The sequence below is a fragment of the Suncus etruscus genome, chromosome 5, assembly GCF_024139225.1.
Source record: "Suncus etruscus isolate mSunEtr1 chromosome 5, mSunEtr1.pri.cur, whole genome shotgun sequence".
In the NCBI taxonomy this organism is placed as follows: domain Eukaryota; kingdom Metazoa; phylum Chordata; class Mammalia; order Eulipotyphla; family Soricidae; genus Suncus; species Suncus etruscus.
This window is the reverse complement of record NC_064852.1, coordinates 149,103,011-149,121,180: the sequence shown is the minus strand read 5'-3', so window position 1 is coordinate 149,121,180 and position 18,170 is coordinate 149,103,011. Positions and strand designations below refer to the sequence as shown.

Genomic DNA, 18,170 nt, shown 5'->3' with positions numbered 1-18,170 from the left:
TCTACATGTTATTTAACACATTTTAGTCAACAGCTAGAAAGGTTAAGTAAAACACTTCAATGTTTGGTTTCTCTAAGTAGTCTGTAACCATGAAAAAAAAAAAAAACCTGCTATGAAAGTGCAATAGTTTTATCTGGAAGATGTTAAATCCTGTCAAGTGCCTGCATTCAAAAAGGTCTTCAAACTTTGGTGACTCATGAATTAAAGTTTTAGCTAAGGTTTTTTTTTTTGTTGTTGTTGTTTTTAGCATGGTGTGGGAGAGACAGCATCACTTTCTAAAACTGTCAGCCTACAAGAGTAAAGTCTGAGATGCAAGTGCCCTTTCCCTACCTAGCACCCATCTCCCAGGGCCTCTGATCACACTCGCTGTGTTCTATTCAGCCTGGTCTGCTGTTTATTGCTGTTGTGGACTGTATCTCCATCTCAGAGTGAGCTCCTAGTCAATGTTTTATGAGCTTTTCCTTAAGACTTTCTAGATTCTCAGTCCAGCCTTCTTCCATCACCCCTAGGACATATGGCCATGTTTCTCTATTCTACTAATTACTTTTACCCATCAAGCACAACCAAGTTTAGTAAGGCTCCAAGAGTGCTAATATTTAGGCCTGTCTTCTTGCTCTCCTTTAACACATTGACAACTCACTGCTTTAGGAATGTGTCCTTTTTTGCTATTTTCCTCCAGCTTCCGTTTACAAGCTCAAGACCAAGCTAAGTTTCCACTCAAAAACCCTGCCTAGTTCCTGCCTCCAAGTGTAAATGATGCCTCTGCTCTTAACAAGTCCCCAAGGATCACCAGCTCCTGCCTCATCTCTGCATGCTTCCTTACCACTCACAGCTTTCCTGAGGGTTTCGTTGGGGCTAGCAGGATCACCTTTCTTACTCATCTTAGAGTATGCTCAGCTGATGTTTATTGTCTGAGCTCTTTACCTGATTGCCCATTTTCCCAGCAAGCCTGCTACAGCAGTCCTGCCCCTCCTCCCCACTCCAACCACCCCAAGCCTATTGCAATACCAACAGCCTCGTTTGCAATACATTCCCTTCACTGGGTGAGTAGCAGAACAGTTAAGCTGCTGTGGGTGTCCTACGGCTGCTACTCTACCCCCATTTGGAGGGTGGCCCTGAGCTGAGAGGCTAATCTGTCCTCCACCCCCCTTCCCTCAGGCCACATAGTAAATAGTTATGGAATGTGGGAGCTACTTTGGGACGCAATCTACAGTGTCTGATATGAAGACATGGACTCACTTTCTTTGCTTCCCTCCTTTCTTCCTCCCCAAGACTAGACCCAAGACTCCATTCATTATGCACTCAGAAACCTAACTGGCGGGTGGAGGGGGTCAGGAGGGCATTTGCCTTGAATGTAGCCAACCCAGGCTTGATCGCTCGCTTGTACCTGAGACGGTTTCCCAGCCCCAATAGGAGTGTTCTAACAGAGCCAGGAGTAAGCTCTGACCACCACTTGGTGTCCCCACCCCCCCCCCCCACACACAAACACTAAAACAAAACACCAAAACCTAAGGTTTAAACTGTCCAAAGCCACTATTTTATGGCTGAGAACTGGAGGCTGAGGGGTGGAGGGAGGTGATCTGCCTCACACCAAATGAAGAGCCAAACTGCAAGCTTTGCTGCTCGCCTTCCTCCCTCCTTGGCCTTGCTTCAAAGACACCTCCTCAAAGAGCGCCTTTCTGTCTGCCAGCATCCTCCGACAAGCTTCCCTACAGCCCTGACCAGTGTTTTGACCAGTTTTGACCAGTGTCAGGCGTGAAAAAGCAGTGGGCAGGCTGTGGTTGGTCTCCTGCTGTGTCCTCAGGGGCAGTCAGTGCTGCTGGGGCAGGAATCGGAAGTTCTTCTCCACTCTCAAAATTCTTTCAATTCAGAAACACCGTTCCTTGGCTCCTGTCCTGACTGAAGGTTTGTGAACTCTTGGGAGACAGGAATGGCCCTTTTCTCACTTAGAGGCACAGGGAAAAGTGTTCAGATCGTAACTCAAACTCTAAAAAAATAATTGCCACTTGTCTACATCATGCAGAAGCTAGTTTCAGGATTTCATATAAATTATATAAACCAGAGTATGAAAAATACATCATGTTTAATTTATAAAGCATTCCTGTATATGTTACAAAAAAATTCTAGGAAATACAATCAGGTACTTATCATTTCATCTTTATTTTGAAGTCAATGCCATTTTTTTAAAATATAAAAAAATAAACCTATTTTCAAAGAACCACCTAAATATGGCTTTGAAAACCAGTTTTGTTTAGAACAAATAAACGGTGGTACAACAGCATTTACAGATATTAATAAATAAACATTGCAACATTCTGACATCTTAGGGACCTGCAATTCATAAAAGTAAAATCAGCAATAGCTAATTATGTAACTTTGTATATAAATCTAAACTCGTGCAATTGATATAGATAAGTGATCATTTATTGGAACCTGAACCTCTAGTACCGGAAACTTGAAGGAAGAATGAAAGGTTTCTCATTTTCACTCAGTTGGTCAGCAAATGCACCCACCATTCCATTGTCTGGGGAAGGCCAGGTGATCTATCAGCAACTTTGTTAAGTAATTCATTTTATAGTCAAATAGGCTCAAAAAGGGAACACGGCCGAATCCAAACCTGTAAGTTCAGATTTCATGAACTTAAGACAGTAACTATCTATACAATAAATCCTCCAAAAAACCAAACCACCCAAAACCCCAAAACCAGATCCAGCACTGCATTTTAAATAACAGAAATGGCTCCATCACAACAAATTAGTGCTGGGATTGACTGCGATGTTGCTATATCTCAAATGAAGAGAAGTACAGAATTTCAGATTTTGTCTGTATTGTAATCAAAGCAAAACTAAAAAGCATTCACAAGAATTTCCTGATTTTAAAGCAGTCCAGTTTTGAGTAACAGCCTTAATAGTATATCCTTAAACTTCAATTTACCCTTGAAATAGCCCAGACTTTTCTCTAAGAGGCCATTTTCTTACTAATTATTGCACAAGTGGCTTTTAAAGCCAATAGAGGCCAGAGTTCGGAAAACAGCAGCAAATTCATCTATACCCTTAGAAAGCCACTAATCAGCTTCAACCTGAAGGAGAAAATGGAGAAACCTGCATAGCTCTGTTGGGTGTCAGTTCTGGCTATCACTGATGACACTACAGGCAGAGGGAAATCGAGTCGACATGGATGGGAAAGGCAAAACGCAGACAAAATCGCGATGACTTGGCAGTTTGGGGACTTCTAATGATTGCAGACCAATTTGGATTATGAATGGGGTTACTGTGCAGTATTCTTGAGTTTCACATGTCAATGTAAAGGAAGAATGTTGCTGCCTTGGCTTGATACACAGAAACTGTCATCTTCTTACTTATTTTTATTTTCGCCTCTAAGGTCAAGTAAAAAATGTGAGACGTTTTCATACACCACAAAGGTAATGCAGCAGGCTGGAGTCACTCTAATCAAATTGGGGGCAATTCCTTTGTAAAATCCACCGATGCCTTCTTTCCTTTGGAAGAAAAAATAAAAATATAAATTTAATTTTAAAAGTTAGTATAAAGATACCAAAGTTTGAATTTTTCTGGCCATTCCTGACAATGCTCAGGGACTAGGAAGTGCCAAGGATGAAACCAGAAGCTCCCACACACAGAGCATGTGCTCCTGCCCTGGGCCAGCTTTCCAGGCAGTTCAGGTTTGAATGGCACAGAATGCCAGTGTAGACACTGAAAGACATGGTTCCAGGAGTGACAACAAACTACAATAGTAGAAGAGTAGGTTCTTAAGGTCCAGAGTACAACTGTGGTTCCTGTACATTTATAAGGGTTCACAGTCCTTGTGTAAGACAAACGGAAGTGAGGATATCTCAACGTTGAATTGAAAAGGGTTTGAACCACAATCATATTTGAAATGTCTTTATTTTAATTTGGGGGCAGTACTTGGGAACTGCTCCTGGTGGAAAAGGGAACACTACTGATGCTGAGGTTTGGACTCAGGCCTCCTGCATGCCAAGGCTGTGCTCAGCATGCTGTGCTCTTTCTTGGGCCCTCAAATACCTTTAATATTTGAATAGGCAAAAACATGAACTGATGGAGGCTTTCTGAAAATCTCACAGGCTTGATCAATGCCAGATAACATTCAAATAGCACAGACACAAATAAAACATTTCTTTAGCCTAAAATAGGAATATGGCTCAGAACATGTCACTAAGATTCTCAGTAAGTAGCTACTGAATTGAGCCAGAGATTCTAAATGTTTGGCCATGGACCTTGGGAGATATAAACTGAGACTGTAACCTGAAGAACTGAGACTGCCCATACAGATACAGATTCTACTCCCCGTAGCTTCTACACCCAGTGAGGCTCAGGGGTTACTCCTGGCTATGCCCTCAGAAATCGCCTGGGGGACCATATGGGAAGCCAGGGGATCGAACTGAGGTCAGTCTTGGGTCAGCTGTATGCAAAGCAAGCACCCTACTGCTGAGCTACCGCTATGGCTCCTCAAACTAGGTCTTATATGACTTCTCCTGAGATTCAAACCATTTCAAAATGTCGTAAGATTCAAACTTTGTTTCATTAATCTGTCAGCACACTTCACAGGCAACTCATTTGTCTTGTAAAACTGTCCCAGGCAGAGAATCTTATTTTGCAAATGAAGAAATTGAGCCTCAGAGAGAATATGGTCCTAAGTAGTGTCAAAGGAGAGGCTTCCCTCTATACTTGCCAGGCATCTCCTGAGAGGACTACACAACACCCACAGGCCTCACCTCCAAGTCCTTGTGATCACATCTGACACGCCTGTATAAAACATATGCTGATCCTGAAGACGAGCTCTCACAACTTGGTATGGGTATGTTGCTGCTACAGCAAATATTTTGGACAGTGCCGCAACAGATATATATTCTACGGTGCTCTGAAACAACAAAACATGTTTTTCTTCAGGTAAGGTATCTTAAAAACTACAGAACTTAAAAGTTATACAGGAAAACAGATTATTTTAGGGGGTGGCACCTGGGACTGAACTTGTGGGCTCACACATGCAAGGCAAGTATTCATCTCTGGTTCCCCCAAAATAGATAGAATTTATTTATTTATTATATATATTTGAACCACATCAGGTTGTGCTCAGAGATCACTCCTAGCTCTGCACTAGGAATCACCATAGGAAAGCTCAGGGATCTTATGGGATGCCAGGAATCAAAGCTGGGTTGGTCATGTGCAAGGCAAGCACCATACTATCTCTCTCTGGGCCCCGGGGGGGGGGGGGTAGGAAATCTATAAATAAACCTCACTAAAGCTTTCATTCTTTTTTTTTTTTTGTGTGTGTGTGTGTGTGGTTTTTGGGTCACACCAAGCAGCTCAGGGGTTATTCCTGGCTCCAGGCTCAGAAATTGCTCCTGGCAGGCACGGGGGACCATATGGGGCACCGGGATTTGAACTGATGACCTCCTGCATGAAAGGCAAACGCCTTACTTCCATGCTATCTCTCCGGCCCCCTAAAGCTTTCATTCTTAATACAAGCTTTGTGCAATTTAGGGGTTCTATTTTCAAGATTTTTTTGGAGTTATACATGGCGGCCTATAAAAATTTAGCTACAAATTTAAATTAGCTGTAGTCAGTATTCATTATCATAGCAATAAATAGGTTAAATATATGCATATTCAAAAATCATCTTACCAACTTGGCATCTGGTAGTCTATTCATATGTTGGTTGTATTTCAATTTCAACAATTCATATGCCATAAACTGAAGAGCACCATGCGATGTTCCAAAGAGCCCAGGAATAAATCCCTAAAAGGGAACACACAATTCAAAGAGCTGAAACTATGCAGGCTTGTTCCCAGAAGCTCCCAGCATTCAGGGCAAGAAGGCGGTAGGCAGCTCTACACTGTGAATGAGCTGAAGTCTATTTGGGAGTCGGCATGGACCTTCTTACACCAGAATGTGTCAGAGACTAAAGGAGCAAGGGTGAGTGTCTGACAAAAAGGAGAGTTCAATCTTTCACTGAATTGTCTCCACCATAGGTTTGGCTTCATTTTAGGAGTGACTATGGGAAGCGAGGGAAATAACAATTATTCAAAAATGTCAATTCATTACCTTATACAATCCACGCACACCTTCATACTTATAGATCTTCACCAGCGTATCAAACATGCCTTTATACTGATGCTGTGGGGCATTAGCAACCCCATTGTACTGTAACATCAGGCGTGTTTTTGTTACCCACAGTGGGTTTGTGATGCAGAGGGTCATAGCTCCTGAAATCAGATTTAAAGGTTACTCAGCCTATGGTCCTTTCTCCATTATGCAATACAGGCAACATTTTATATTACAGTTTGGTTATAGGGAGAAGGAGGCCTAGCCCAGGTCCTCAGGCATCTGTGCATATGCACACAAAGCTTTCCTAGCTTCCCACAATCCTTTCTAAACAGCACTAGACCTCAAAAACCAAACTGTTGCAATCAAAATTATTTTATGCTCTTCAAAGAAAGTGACAATACTGCTTAAAAAAATTCAACTGGTAAATTTTCCTAAGCAGTCCTCTATTCAACTAATATTTATTGAGGTCTTCGTGATCCAGGTCTTTGATAATGACAGAATTAAAAATGAGTTGCTTGCCTTAAGGAAGAATCAGTTAACATTAACAAATCAAGGCATGTAAAACATCAAAACAGGACTTATGGCTCTTTCATAGAGTAATCTCACTTATTTGTCGGCTATAATAAAAAAAGATAAAGCATGATAGCAATATCCATAGACAACAGATAAGGGTCAGGAGGGCCAGCCCAGGGTAGAAAGCTCCCACAGAGAGTGAAGGGCAGTTAGAGTAGAAAAGGGTCAATTATGACAATATAGTTGGAACTGATCATTCTGGACAAAGTGCTGAAAGAGAAGAAAATAAGATGCAAGGCACCCCTCCATTAACAGCAGTGCAAACCAGTGTCAAAACAAAGGAAGAGAGACAATCAAAAAAAAAAGAAGAAAAAGAGAGAAAAAGAAACAGAGAAGCAAACTGCCTGCCCTAGAGACAGGTGGAGGGGAGATGGAAGACACCAGTGGCGGGAGGAGTGCATTGATAAAGGATGGTGTACATTTTATGAATAAAACCCAACAATGAACAATTTTGTCACCATGGTGCTTAAATAAACCAATTAATAAAAAAAATATGGCTCTTTGTTTCCCCCTTGAGTATTCTACACACATGAGGCATTTATAGGCTAAAATGGAACTGTATAAAGTAAAAGTACTTGAGTTGGGACTGGAGCTATAGCACATTTACTCTGCACATGGCTGACCCAGGATCATCCCGGCATCCCATATGGTTCCCTGAGCCTGACAGGAGTAATTTCTGAGGGCAGAGCCAGAAGTAATCCTTGAGCGCTGCTGAGCATGATCCTAAAACAAACAAAAAAAACCCACACCAAACTTGAATTGGAATAAAAAATTTTTTTTGTTTGTTTTTGGGCCACACCTGGTAACACTCAGGGCTTACTCCTGGCTATGCACTCAGAAATTGGCCCTGGCTTGGGGGACCATATGGGACCCTGGGGGATCAAACCATGGTCCGTCCTGGGTCAGCCATGTGCAAGGCAAACTTTACCCTACCACTTGCCCACTGCTTGGCCCTTGAAATAAAAAAATTTTAGATTTATTAAATAAAGATATCATTAAAAACTATTTTTTAGATTTACAACTTCTCTAAATTATAAGAGATTCATTACATTTTTATTTCATTTTATATTACAGCCCTCCCAGGTACTTAAGGAGCAGGGGTGGGGGGTTGGGGGGATGGCAATTTCCATGATGCAGTAGTGCTTGGGGGCTGGGATAAAGGGCAATGCATTGTCAGGGGTAAAGCTCAAGGCAGCAAGCACGCCAGGCATATGCCAGGCTATCTCCCTGGCCCAAAAGTAATGAGATCTATCTAGAGTAATCAATAAAAAATACCTACTTTTGGAACTCTCATTTAAAATTTAATTAGCATGGTTGAATGTACATACTTAAACTTAGATAGTCAAAGGACAAAGGCAACAAAATAAAAAACAAGTGACAATTGAGTTGGAGGGATAGCTCAGTGGTAGGGCATTTCTTTGCCTTGCACACGGACAACCCGGGACCAACCCAGGTTCAATTCCCATATGGTCTTATGAGCCTGCCAGGAGCAATTTCTGCCTGAGCAGAGTCAGGAGTGATCCCTGTACGCCATTCGGTATCGCTCAAAAACTAAACAAAGAAAAAAGAAAATTGAGCTGAAAGTTATGTCTATCACAATGCCTTACCAGCTTCAGCAGCTGAAACAAGATATTCCGTTGCTTCTAACTGTTCAGCTCTTCCTTCTGTCTTATAGGATTTGATGGCATTGTAACTACAAGAATGAAACAGGAGTTTAAATAGATGTCATAAAGCAGTCAAGTTTCTCCTAAAGTATGCATTAACAACAGCACCCCAAAACAGCATAACAGAATCACAACATGAGACCTTGTCTGAAAGGGATCTGAAGTGTGTTACTCCGCATCTGCTAACCCTTCTCCACAAATGTCTAGCCATTAACAAACCTACACTCACACTCCTCCTTAATAAGCATAATAGGGAAAATGGAAGTGGGGTATATTGTGGAGTGACTAGGCAGAGATGGTGCATGGGGTAGAAAAAGTCCCTAGTAATTATGAGCTGAGCACCCATGTCCTGGTACTATGACCGGCACCTGCACAATGATTACTAATTAACAGACCAACAAGTAATTATAACAGAAGGACAAGGATGGTATCCTAAAAGAATCAAACCTAAGATAGAGCTCACTAAAATGCTTGGTGTCGGAGGGATTGGGTGAGCAAGAAGAGCAAAGTTCTGATAAGGATAAGGAAGTGTACAGGGCAAACCAGAGCCTTGAGTGGAGAGCAGGCATCTGGGCTCCAGTAGGCCAGAAAACAATAGTCAAAGCTCTTCATCAGGGAAATTAAATCAATTTCCACTTCCCTTGTGGAAGACATCAATTAATTTAATTCTTCCACACTACTTGCTAATATCAACCTAGCCTAAAACAAATGCAGTGTTTTACTTTGAGAAAGTCTCAGCACCTAACTCTTAGAGTTAAATCACATTAAGGCTTGTCCTTAGAAACACTCTTTGAAGAACCACAGCATTCTGAAATTCATAACAGGATCATATTTATAATTATCATTTCCCAAACCCAGGGATGTCTCAAAATTTAAAAGAAACGTTTAAAAAAATAGGGTTGAATTCCATTTTACTTTCACTTAAAAATATTTTTAGGCGGATAGTACAGCAGGTAGGGTACTGCACGCATCCTTGGAGTCTGCACACATCCAACCCATGTTTGATCACTGGCACCAATATGGTCCACAAACAGAGCTAAGAGTGAACCAGGAGCACAGAGCCAGTACATTCAGAGCATGCTGGATGTGACCCCCAAAAAACAAAACAAAAGTTTTAAGATTGGTTTGAGATCAGTCAAACAGACAAAGAAAAGAGGGAAAGGGAATATACTCAATGCTGTTTTCCTAAGTCGTTTAAAACATAAGCCTCCCGTTCCTGCATGTCTGGCCATATCTCAGAGTTAAGCCAGTGTTAGTGTTATCTCAGAGATAAGCCTTTAGTCCGGGCTCCTGCATTAGAGCAAGGTGACTCTGTCCCCATATCCTGTAACCCAGTAAGGGGGATGTAATGGCAACAGGGTCTACTGAGTTTCTTCATGCCAGAGTGGCTATTTCACATGGCCAACAGAGAAATGAAAGGAGCCAGCAAGGCCCACAGTAGAGCAGAGCAAGTAGAGATCAGGGGAACCTGCCCAAAGCCAGTCAGGCATGGGCTTTTGATGACCCAAGGTCTGTGGTCCTTTGTTATTCCAACTCTAGCATGGTACAGATGAATTGAGTATCTTCCTGAGGTGACTGCAGACACAGCTTCTTTAAGTGTTTCTCCATCTCACTCTTTTACCTTCCCATTAATAATTTCCATCCAGAGGCCGGTGTGATAGCACAGTGGGTAGGGCATTTGCCTTGCACATGGCTTAACTGAGTTTGACCCATGCAATCCCATAGGGTTCCCTTAGCCTGCTAGGAGTGAATTCTGAGGGCAAAGACATGAGTAAACCCCTGAGTGCTAACAGGTATGGCCCAAAAACCAAAACCAAAACCAAACAAAATAAAAATAAAGCAAAAAAAAAATCACCAAAACACATCCTTCCAGACAGTGGTTTGAATCCCAGCATCCTATATGGTCCCCTGAGCCTGCCAGGAGTGATTCCTGAGCGTAGAGCCAGGAGTAACCCTTGTTCGATGCTGGGTTTGACCCCAAAACCAAACCAAACAAACAAACAAACACAAAAACAAAAAAACAACTTCCTTCCAGATCAAATGCCTCTGTAGTAACTGATAGTGAAGGGAATAAACTACTTGGCTCTTTATCGCCTAATTCAGAAAAGTGAATTAAATGATATCCTTTGCTTTATCAACTGTCACAAAATATCCTAAACCCCCAAATTTCTTTTATTTATTACTAAAAGTCTCTAGTTGTACTTACAAGAAAAAGTAGAGTCCCCACGATAAGCCTGCACCCCACACATTTGGGGTAACTCCTTGGTAAAGTCCCCGCAGTCCATCAAGTTTCCAAATAGTAGTCAAGCAGTGCACAATTCCTTTATATTTCGGCCTCAATTCCAATCCATCACTTACTGCAGTCAAGGATACACAAAGTTAGAGCATGGAACCACAGGGATAAATATATCAGTAGTCATATCATGGAGATAGAAAATCTCTACTTGTATGAGATTACTTTCCTGAAGAGACAGTGCAAGGTTTTCTTTTATTACTTGAAGAAGTCATTTAATCCTGGCAGTATTAAGTAGCTCAGTAATAGATGACAGCATTCTCTCTACACATCAGCGTAGAGATGTTGACTTTCTTTTTTTTTTTTTTTTTTTTTTTTGTGCTATTTTTTTGGGTCACACCCAGCAGTGCTCAGGGGTTACTCCTGGCTCCATGCTCAGAAATTGCTCCTGGCAGGCACGGGGGACCATATGGGATGCCAGGATTCAAACCGATGACCTTCTGCATGAAAGGCAAACGCCTTACCTCCATGCTATCTCTCCTGCCCCTATGTTGACTTTCTTATAGAGTTCGGGCCTTATCTCTAATTTTAAAAAATATTCATTTGTGAATAGATAGTATTTAATTAAACAAACCTACTTAGTTGGCATTGCTTGGGGTAAAGGAAGAACATAAACCTCAGAGGACACAAACTGACCCTGGAGGAAGACTGGCCTCAATACAGATGTGCTTACACCAAGTTGGGAGCATGGGGACATGCAGAGAAGGCTGCAGGAACAGAGGATGCCACACCCACCCACTGGGTCTGGAAGAGGCTGGGGAGTGGCAGGAAAAAGAAGGGAGGACACACCACAGTTGAAGACACTTATTCTCATGACTGGCTCTGGAAGTAAGTGGCAGGACTGAGACAAACAGACAGCTAGTGCTGTTGAGGAGAAACTCTCACAAAGCTCAGTGCATGGCTGAAGAAAAACAGGCCAGAAATATGGGTAACTGGGTTCCAATTAGGAACGAACTCAGTGGCTCTACCCCAATGTCTCCTTTCTATACTGAAACTCTCACTCCCAGGTGACTCTAGGCACGGGATTGGAAGGAGCAGTTCTGATGAAATGGGGTCACATAGTGGAGCAGAAGTCAACAGTCCAGAATCCCTCTAGAGAGGGAACACCAGGACAGGACTAAAAGTAAAGAGCAAAGACCTCATAAGGACACAGGGCACAGGCGTCAGGAGCCCAGTGAAGGCTTTGTCCAAACCAGCCCTGCTGCCCCTTGACCTCAGACTTCCAACTCTCAGAATCATGAACAATGTACTTTCTGGTTTAGCACCCCCATCCTGAATCTGTGGAACTAGTTATGGCAGTCCTGGCCAACTAATATTGGCCTAACTGCAAAGGTTCTGAAAACTACACACATGTTCAGCTATGATTTCAAAGTTCATTTCCCAAATGTGGGACCAAGTGTGCTCCAATAATCAACACATGCATTTTAGCAAGGAAACCTTGGCGGTCCAGACAATGACTTTGGAGGTGGGAATAAGAAATTTATTTGAGAGTGTGCGACCTGTAGCAAGATAAAATGATTTCCTACTGTGGGTTGTGTTCAACTAGGTTCAAAACAAAAGACAGCTCTTAGCAGTCATCCCTGCCACCACCAATCTCTTCCAGGCTTTACACACCAATAAGTCAACTTGCCTATCTCTGAGAGGTTCCACAAGGCCCCCTTATCAGTAAATCCGCCCCAAGAGATAACTAGGAGCTTAGGAGGGATTTTCTTTTCTTCACCTTTGCAACCACAGCAATTGCTTGAGTACGAGGTCAAGGGCATTTTGGGTGTTCTCTTTAGCTGCCTTGTCAGCAATTCTTTATCCTCTGAACCATTCTTCTTTGGGCTGGTTTCATATTATGCCCCTGGATTTTCCTACTACTTCTTTCTCGCCAAATTTCTCTTAAACTTCCATCTCTTGCCCACGCTTTACTTTACTTTATTTATTTATGGTTTTAGGCCACACCTGGCAGCGCTCAAGGCTTACTCCTGGCAGGCATGGGAGACCATATGGGATGCCAGGAATCAAACTCAAGTCCGTCCTGGGTTTTTAGTACAAAGCAAATGCCCTACTGCTGTGCTACCACTACAGCCCCTTAAATTATTTTTTTATAGGCACTTCTCTGTTCTCAGTCACTAAGTAATTCAGTAATTCAAATGTCCCTGTTTCTCTACTTTTGACCTCATTCCTAAAGTCCTGACTTCTGTTTTTACAAGGCATAAAAGATGTGCCACTTGGCAGCTTCTTGGGAGGGGAAGATTTTATATCCACATGTAGTTTTGATGCTTTAGCTATACCAAGCCACTTCTTTTTCAAACACACAGCATTGATTTTGACTACTATGCAGTCAGACTTCTGGATTTGAATTTGAGTTCCAACACTTCCTGTGTGATCCTGAGTTAGTAATCTGATTTCTCTCTAAGTTTTTTTAGGCCATGCCCAACAATGCTCAGGCATTATTCCTGGCTCTCCACTCTGGAATAAATACTGGCCATGCTCAGGGGGGACCAGATGGGGTACTGAGGATCAAACCTGGGAAGGCCACAGCCCTACCCACAGTGCTATGAATCAGGACCCAACTGATTCCTATATCTAATCTTTCTCATTCATTAAATGGGAAAGGTAACAAAACAATTCTTCTGAGAATTACAAAGGATTAAGTGAGTTAACATACAAAATGCCTGTAAAATCACACCTGGCACATAACAAGCACATAACAAGCCTTCTATTATATCACAAACTGACCATAGGCTACTTTTCTCGCTGGGCTCTATGATTTAATTCCTCCAATTTGTGTGTTTTGGATTTAGAAAATTACTGTTTAGTGTTTAGTGGGAGACAGGGGAATGGAGTCTCATCTGAATTTCTTCTCCTGGTTCTATAACCTCTGGAGGAACTCCAGGGACCTCATATGGTGCCAGGAACTAAATCATGGTCACAGCTGACACAGCAGCATGCAAGGAAAGTGACTGAACTCTCTATTGCTACGTCTCTCTGGCCTAAAAACCACCATATTTTAAGCCTCAATCACATTCTTTATTTCTTAGGCATCTCAGTATTCTGGAGATTTAAAATTATATGCTACAAGTAGAAGAGGCTCCAAGGATCATCTCAATCAACCTGGGAAATTCAAACTTGGAAATCAGTACTGCCACGTGCTGTCATCTCTTTCACCTAATCTGACTTCCAGTCTTCCCCAGCTTCATTTCCAAGCACCACCATTTGCCAGACCCGAATCTGCTTCCCCATCATTTGTCATTTTTGCAAACTGTCAGCCTTGTAGATGAGGGTGGTTTTCGACTTCAGAGGGCAGTTCCCGCCCTCTGTAAGAAGGTGAACAGGTGCTTCAGCTTACCCCTCAATAAGGCAGCTCCCCTTGCATGCTCTAAGCATCTCAATCACACCTCCAGGCCCAATTTGTTCTTGCAGCATTTCTTACATGAAAGGATTCCTAATCTTTCTACCACACAAAATACCTTTGAGCTTCAAGTTACAGCTGAACTTGCCAAAATAATCCAGGCTTGGTTTAACAAACCCAGGTCAATAGATATTATTTGACCAGTTTAATTTTATGAAAGTATAAAAGCTAGTGTTATATTGAAGGCCAGTAAATATTTTATTTTCAATTATTTATCTTCCTAATTTTCTTTTTTTTTTTCATTAGTTCACAGCAACCCTGTGGCCATTATCACAAAGCCCTATTTATTTATTTATTTATTTATTTATTTATTTTTTTGGTATTACATCTGACGGTTTTTGGAAGTTGTTCCAAAGGTGCTCTTTTTGTTTTTGTTTTTGTTTTTTTTTTTTGGGGGGGGGCCACACAGGGCAGTGCTCAGGGGTTACACTAAGAAATCTCTCCTGGCTGGCTGGGCTGTGTGTGTGTGTGTGTGTGTGTGTGTGTGTGTGTGTACCCCGACCATATGGGATGCCAGGGATATATGTGTGTGTGTGTGTGTGTGTGTGTGTGTGTACCGACCATATGGGATGCCAGGGATGTGTGTGTGTGTGTGTGTGTGTGTGTACCGACCATATGGGATGCCAGGGATGTGTGTGTGTGTGTGTGTGTGTGTGTACCAACCATATGGGATGCCAGGGATGTGTGTGTGTGTGTGTGTACAGACCATATAGGATGCCAGGGATCAAACCCAGGCCCATTCAGGGTCAGCAGCATGCAAGGCTAACATCCTAATACTGTGCTATTATTCCAGCCCCCAAAGGTGCTCTTTTTATTGGGGGGAGGTGGTAGAGGGGATGCTGGGTGGTGCTCAGGTTTATTACTGGCTCTGTGCTAAGATATCACTCCTGATGGGTCTCGGGGAGCCATAGATGGTGGTGCCAGGGATCAAACTGGGTCAGCCATTCACTAAGCCAGTAGACTCTAGAATTACCTAATAGGAAAGTAAGTATAAAGCCTACAATTAAGACAAGTTCCCTGAGGGGAGGAACTGCTTAGGTGCTTGTTATCACTTAATTCAGTCCACAAACACGATAATAGATACAATATGGTCTCCCATGCCTGCCAGGAGCTATTTCTGAGCAGACAGCCAGGAATAACCCCTGAGCATCGCTGGGTGTGGCCCAACCCCCCCCCCAAAAAAAAAAAAAAAAAAAAGAATAGATAATAGATACAACCTGACAAATCATAGAGAGATGGACAGACACAGAATGATCTCAATGATAGTACAGGCAATAAAGAAACAAAGTAAGGAAATAACTAATGCCAAAGGCAATAGAAACTAAGAACTAGGGAACCTGAAATTGGTAGGAACTTGCCACTGACACGGAAGGAGATTAAGAATTAGTACAGAGAAAGAAAAGAATGAAAGAAACAAAAAAAATGCCTGCCATAGAGACAGAAAGGGTGGCAGGAGGAAAACTGGGGGGACATAGAGGGAAGTGGATACCGGTGAAGAGATGGGTGCCTACAACAAAATTATAAATAACTTTATAGTTCACGGTGGTTCAACAAGAACAAATATTTTTAAAGTATTAACCGGGTTGTTATCACTTAATTCAGTCCACAAACAGTGAGGGAAAGAGTTGATAAGAACAGATATAACCTGACAAATCATAGGGAGATGGACAGACAGAGAATGATCTCAATGACAGTGCAGGCAATAAAGAAACGAAGTAAGGAAATAACTAAGGCAATAAAAACGAAGAACAAGGGAACTTGTCCTTGGTAGGAACTTGCCACTGGCAGGGGGGTTGTTGGTCTCACACATACCCCAACCGGTGTTGCACCTAAACCACTTGTGGGCATCTACCGGTTAACTCTCAAAGTCAGAGACAGCATGGAGGTAAGTAAGGCATTTGCCTTGCAATCAGAAGATCGGTGGTTCGAATCCTGGCATCCTCTATGGTTCCCCGAGCCTGCCAGGAGCAATTTCTGAGCATAAAGCCAGGAGTAACCCCTGAGCGCTGCTGTGTGTGACCCAAAAACAAACAAAAAAATTGAGCAAACTTTTTTGCAAAGACATTTTGTTGCAATAACAACAACAACAACAACAAAAAACCCTTGCCAGATAATTACCAAATGGCTGCATCGAAATCACTATTAGCAAAAATCATTAACATTAATATCTTTAACATCTCTCTACCTCCCGAGGGCTTCTCCGAGTTCATCCCCTGAAATTTCAGCAAAGCACTTAGCGGATCACACAAGGTCCAACATGTGGACCCTCTCATCCAAACACCCTGGACCTTTAGCACGACAGCTCCAGATGTATCCCCAAACAACCAAGCCCCTTTTCTTCCCAGTTCCTCGCTGGGGACACCGAACACGTGGCTGGGGTGTCAACGAGGGGGGGCGGTTTGCGGGTACAAAGAAGTCAAGATTGGGGGGGGGGAGACGAACACGTGGCCGGGGTGTCAGCGAGGGGGGGCGGCTTGTGGGTACGAAGAAGTCAAGATTGGGGGGAAAGATACCTCGCTAGGAGCTCCCCTTCCTAAACCCTTCAGGGCCCTCCCAAAACCTACAGGGGCGCGGGCTTTTTTTTCTTTCTTTTCTGGCCTTGGGGCCCAATCCCTTTTATCCGAGACGCCCTCCACTAGGAGTCCCCTTCCCAAACCCGCCAGGGGTCCCCCAAAACCTACACCCGGGTGGGGGAAAGCTTTTACCCCTTTTCGCTTTCTCTTATGGCCTTGGGGCCCAAGCCCCCCTTCCCAAACCCATCAGGGGTCCCCCAAAACCTACACCGGGGGTGGGGGGGAGAAAGCTTTTATCCCTTTTTTCTTTCTCTTATGACCTTGGGGCCCAAGCCCCCCTTCCCAAACCCATCAGGGGTCCCCGAAAACCTACATCCGGAGGGGGGAAGCTTCTATCCCTTTTTTCTTTCTCTTATGGCCTTGGGGCCCAAGCCCCCCTTCCCAAACCCATCAGAGGTCCCCCAAAACCTACACCCAGGGGGGGAAGCTTTTATCCCTTTTTCCTTTCTTTTATGACCTTGGGGCCCAAGCCCCCTTTCCCAAACCCGCCAGGGGTCCCCCAAAACCTACACCCGGGTGGGGGAAAGCTTTTACCCCTTTTCGCTTTCTCTTATGGCCTTGGGGCCCAAGCCCCCCTTCCCAAACCCATCAGGGGTTCCCCAAAACCTACACCGGGGGTGGGGGGGAGAAAGCTTTTATCCCTTTTTTCTTTCTCTTATGACCTTGGGGCCCAAGCCCCCCTTCCCAAACCCATCAGGGGTTCCCCAAAACCTACACCGGGGGTGGGTGGGAAGCTTTTATCCCTTTTTTCTTTCTCTTATGGCCTTGGGGCCCAAGCCCCCCTTCCCAAACCCATCAGGGGTCCCCCAAAACCTACACCGGGGGTGGGTGGGAAGCTTTTATCCCTTTTTTCTTTCTCTTATGGCCTTGGGGCCCAAGCCCCCCTTCCCAAACCCATCAGGGGTCCCCCAAAACCTACACCGGGGGTGGGTGGGAAGCTTTTATCCCTTTTTTCTTTCTCTTATGGCCTTGGGGCCCAAGCCCCCCTTCCCAAACCCATCAGGGGTCCCCCAAAACCTACACCGGGGGTGGGTGGGAAGCTTTTATCCCTTTTTTCTTTCTCTTATGGCCTTGGGGCCCAAGCCCCCCTCCCAAACACGCCAGGGGTCCCCCAAAACTACACCCAAGGGGGGGGGAGAAGCTTTTCCCTCCTTTTTTCTGTTTTGGCCTCGGGGCCCAAGCCCCGTCTAGCGCCAAATCCGGTCGGTTCCAGGGCAGCCCCCGCTTGCCCCTCGGCCCCGGGTCCGAGCGGGCCTCACCGGCGAAGCGGATCTTGACGAGGTCGAGCGGGTGCAGCGCGAGGTTGGACAGGACGCCGCCGCTCACGCCGGCCACCAGGTTCTCGTAGCGGACGTGGCGGAACACCGAGCCCCGCGCCGCCGCCGCCGGCTGCGCCTGGCCGCTCATAGGCTCGGGCTCCGCGGCGGGGGGGACCGGCGGGGCGCCCGGGGCCGGCGACGCGGGACGGCTCGGAGGCGGAGACGCGGCGGCCGCCACCTCGGAGCACACACCGCGCTGCACGAGCCACTTCCGGCGCGTGCGCACACGGACGCAGAAGCCGACGGACCGGCGGGGCCGGAAATG

The 18,170-nt window shown here is 44.3% G+C and overlaps 1 protein-coding gene across 2 annotated transcripts; it reads right to left on the bottom strand.

Moving 5' to 3' along the window:
- Positions 1–2,141: 2,141 nt before the first annotated feature.
- On the bottom strand, positions 2,142–18,024 carry SLC25A32 (solute carrier family 25 member 32). Of its 2 annotated transcripts, none has more exons than XM_049773916.1 (7): positions 17,846–18,024; positions 10,527–10,677; positions 8,264–8,349; positions 6,081–6,241; positions 5,661–5,774; positions 4,751–4,896; positions 2,142–3,496 (listed from the first exon to the last, which is right to left on the bottom strand). In XM_049773916.1, exons 1-7 carry the CDS (start codon positions 17,991–17,993, stop codon positions 3,355–3,357), a joined length of 948 nt encoding a protein of 315 aa, XP_049629873.1. In that variant the 5' UTR covers positions 17,994–18,024; the 3' UTR covers positions 2,142–3,354. The 2 variants fall into 2 exon arrangements, with proteins under 2 accessions (XP_049629873.1, XP_049629874.1); XM_049773917.1 differs by having other exon boundaries at positions 2,142–3,491.
- Positions 18,025–18,170: the final 146 nt, after the last annotated feature.